The 4,174-nt window shown below is 44.3% G+C and overlaps 1 protein-coding gene across 1 annotated transcript; it reads right to left on the bottom strand.

The window, feature by feature from the left end:
• Positions 1-274: 274 nt before the first annotated feature.
• LOC138487578 (zinc finger protein 135-like) lies at positions 275-1,690 on the bottom strand. The gene is made up of 3 exons (XM_069614051.1): positions 1,285-1,690; positions 781-1,183; positions 275-527 (listed from the first exon to the last, which is right to left on the bottom strand). Exons 1-3 carry the CDS (start codon positions 1,688-1,690, stop codon positions 275-277), a joined length of 1,062 nt encoding a protein of 353 aa, XP_069470152.1.
• Positions 1,691-4,174: the final 2,484 nt, after the last annotated feature.

The raw sequence follows: 4,174 nt of genomic DNA, 5'->3' as shown, positions 1-4,174 counted from the left end.
ACGTTGCTCCTTGAGCGATCTACTTGACTCTTCCTATGCTGTTGTGGGGACCATAAAACAGGTATGCAGAGGAATCAACCCTCAGTGTGTACATCATCAATGTATGAAGGTTCAGCGCTGTAGCAGACGCCTCAGACCACCCTCCTCTGGTGGGTTATCGGTTGTGGACTCAGGTTTAATGCCAGAATACCCCTTTGTATATATGTCCTGAAAGTGAGCTTTTATGTACTTCTTTATTTGGAAGAAAAAATGGGGAGGTCCCCCCAAAATCTCTTCACAGCACATCTTTACCCATGGCGTGGGAGTGAGGGTGGCCTTTGAGCGATTTGATCACTGAAAGGATTATTTTACATGTCATCCTCAGTGCACCTCTAGTGCCTTTCTTCAAATGGACCTTCTGATGGCTGTTCAGATGTGACTTTAATGTGAAGCTTTTCCCACACTCAGTACACTGATACGGTCGTTCTCCAGTATGGATCCTCTGATGCTGCTGCATATTAGACCTTGTTGTGTAGCTTTTCCCCACACTCTGTACACTGGTGCAGTCTTTCCTTTGTGTGGGTTATCTGATGTTTCACCAGGCCCGGTTGCTTATTAAAGTGCTTACCACATGTCATGCACCCAAAGGGCTTCTCCCCGGTATGGACCCTCCAATGACTGCTCAGAGTTGAGGGGTCACTGAAGCTTTTCTTGCACTCGGTGCATGCATAGGGCTTCCCACCAGTATGGATCCTCTGATGGATATTCAGAGCTGAAGGGCGACGGAATCTTTTTTTGCACTCTGAGCATTCATAGGGTTTCGCCCCTGTATGAATCCTCTGGTGGCTGCTCAGAGTTGAGGCATGCGTGAATCTTGTTTTGCATTCTGAGCATTCATAGGGCTTCTCCTTGGTATGGATTCTCTGATGGGTGTACAAATGCGATCTCAAACTAAAACCTTTATCGCACTCCGTACAGTGGTATGGCCGCTCACCAGTATGGATTCTCTGATGGCCATACAGATGCGACTGCCGTAAAAAGCTTTTCTGACACTCAGTGCACTGGTAAGGTGGCCCCCCAGTATGGACCTTCTGGTGCTGTAATGCATATGAGCTCTTTTTGACGCTTTTCCGACACTCTGGACATTGGTATGGCCGCTCTCCGGTGTGGGATTTCTGATGATACTTGGGCGTGACACAAAGTGCTCATCACATTCGGTGCACTCGTAGGGCTTTTCACCAGTATGGGTCATGTGACGTTGGATCAGATGTGACATCCAAATAAAGCTTTTATCACACTCTGTACAATGGTATGGTCGCTCCTTAGTGTGAATTTTTTGATGCTTGCTTAAGTAAGAACTACTTATGAAGCTTTTCCCACACTCCGTACACTGGTATGGTCGCTGGCAAGTATGGATAGTCTGATGCTGGTGTAAATTAGAACTCTTTGTGAAGCTTTTATCACACTCAGTACAGCTATAGGGTCTCTCACCTTTGTGGGTTCTCTTGTGAATGATTAGAGTGGGTCTAGTATTGAAGCTCTCCCCACAGATGCTGCAGGCATGTGCTTTCTCCTTCATGTGGACTCTCATATGTATCATGAGTTGGGACTGCTCCATGAAGCTCTGATCACAGTACGTGCATTTTCTGGGGTTCATTTGCAGGCTCTTGGTTTCGGTTTCTTGGTCTGTTGGAAGAAGCAACAGTTCCATATATTATTTCATGGCTCAATAGACATAGTGTAGACCTGTAAACCTTTGACCTTCTTTCCTACATATACACCAGAATATTGTAATGCAATCCATTTGCTGTCCACAAGATTATGTATAACTGTTGCAAGAAAATCTGAAGAGTCTCAGCCGGAAGCTTTAAGTAGATCATTGAAATTGTAAAACATCATGAAACTATATACACACATATATATATATATATATATATATATATATATATATATATATATATATATATATATATATATATATATATATATCTGCTCACATCCATCCTTATCCCTAGATTGGCTTTCCCTCTAAGCTTCATCTCCTAAAAGTAGTCTTAAATGGGCACTCTGCCCTAGCACTTGCTCCAGTTGTCCTAAATAGGCACTCTGCTCTAGTTGTCTTAAATGGGCACTTGCTCTAGTTGTATTAAATGGGCATTTTCTCTAGATGTCTTAAATGGGCACTTGCTCTAGTTGTCCTAAATGGGCACTCTGCTCTCGTTGTCTTAAATGGGCACTCTGCTCTCGTTGTCTTAAATGGGCACTTGCTCTAGTTGTCCTAAATGGGCACTCTGCTCTCGTTGTCTTAAATGGGCACTATGCTCTAGTTGTCCTAAATGGGCACTCTGCTCTCGTTGTCTTAAATGGGCACTCTGCCCTAGCACTTGCTCTAGTTGTCTTAAATGTGCACTCTGCTCTCGTTGTCTTAAATAGGCACTTGCTCTAGTTGTCCTAAATGGGCACTTGCTCTAGTAGTCCTAAATGGGCACTCTGCTCTCGTTGTCTTAAATGGGCACTTGCTCTAGTTGTTGTAAATGGGCACTTGCTCTAGTTGTCTTAAATGGGCACCTACTCTAGATGTCTTCAATGGGCACTTGCTTTAGTTGTCCTAAATGGGCACTCTGCTCTCGTTGTCTTAAATGGGCACTTGCTCTAGTTGTATTAAATGGGCACTTACTCTAGTTGTATTAAATGGGCACTCTGTGCTAGTTGACCTAAATGGGCACTCAGCTCTCATTGTCTTAAATGGGCACTCTGATCTAGTTGTCTTAAATGGGCACTCTGCTCTCGTTGTCTTAAATGGGCACTTGCTCTAGTTGTGTTAAATGGGCACTTGCTCTAGATGTCTTCAATTGGCACTTGCTTTAGTTGTCCTAAATGGGCACTCTGCTCTCGTTGTCTTAAATGGGCACTTGCTCTAGTTGTCCTAAATGGACACTCCTCTCTCGTTGTCTTAAATGGGCACTTGCTCCCGTTGTCTTAAATGGGCAACTGCTCTAGTTGTATTAAATGGGCACTTGCTCTAGTTGTCTTAAATGGGCACTTGCTCTAGTTGTCCTAAATGGGCACTCTGCTCTCGTTGTCTTAAATGGGCACTTGCTCTCGTTGTCTTAAATGGGCACTCTGCTCTCGTTGTCTTAAATGGGCACTTGCTCTAGTTGTATTAAATGGGCACCCTGCTCTCGTGGTCTTAAATGGGCACTCTGCTCTAGTTGTCCCAAATGGGCACTCTGCTCTCGTTGTCTTAAATGGGCACTCTGCCCTAGCAGTTGCTCTTGTTGTCTTAAATGGGCACTCTGCTCTCGTTGTCTTAAATGCACACTTGCTCTAGTTGTTGTAAGTGAGCACTTGCTCTAGTTGTCTTAAATGGGCACTTGCTCTAGATGTCTTCAATGGGCACTTGCTTTAGTTGTCCTAAATGGGCACTCTGCTCTCGTTGTCTTAAATGGGCACTTGCTCTAGTTGTCCTAAATGGCCACTCTGCTCTCGTTGTCTTAAATGGGCACTTGCTCTAGTTGTATTAAATGGGCACTTGCTCTAGTTGTCCTAAATGGGCACTCTGCTCTCGTTGTGTTAAATGGACACTCTGTTCTCTTTGTCTTAAATGGGCACTTGCTCTAGTTGTCTTAAATGGACACTTGTTCTAGTTGTCCTAAATGGACACTCTGCTCTAATTGTCCTAAATGGGCACTCTGCTCTCGTTGTCTTAAATAGGCACTCTGCCCTAGCACTTCCTCTAGTTGTCTTAACTGGGCACTCTGCTATCGTCTTAAATGGGCACTTGCTCTAGTTGTCCTAAATGGGCACTTGCTCTAGTAGTCCCAAATGGGCACTCTGCTCTCGTTGTCTTAAATGGGCACTTGCTCTAGTTGTTGTAAATGGGCACTTGCCCTAGTTGTATTAAATGGTCACTTACTCTAGTTGCATTAAATGGGCACTTACTCTAGTTGTCCTAAATGGGCACTCTGCTCTCGTTGTCTTAAAGGGGCACTTGCTCTAGTTGTTGTAAATGGGCATTTGCTCTAGTTGTCCTAAATGGTCACTCTGCTCTCGTTGTCTTAAATGGGCACTTGCTCTAGTTGTCTTAAAAGGGCACTCTGCTCTCGTCTTAAATGGGCACTTGCTCTAGTTGTATTAAATGGGCACTTGCTCTAGTTGTCCTAAATGGGCACTCTGCTCTCGTTGTCTTAAATGG

This window comes from Ambystoma mexicanum, chromosome 9 (genome assembly GCF_040938575.1).
Source record: "Ambystoma mexicanum isolate Mex_15411 chromosome 9, UKY_AmexF1_1, whole genome shotgun sequence".
NCBI lineage: Eukaryota > Metazoa > Chordata > Amphibia > Caudata > Ambystomatidae > Ambystoma > Ambystoma mexicanum.
The sequence above is the reverse complement of the archived record's forward strand: the minus strand, read 5'-3'. Positions and strand labels throughout refer to the sequence as shown.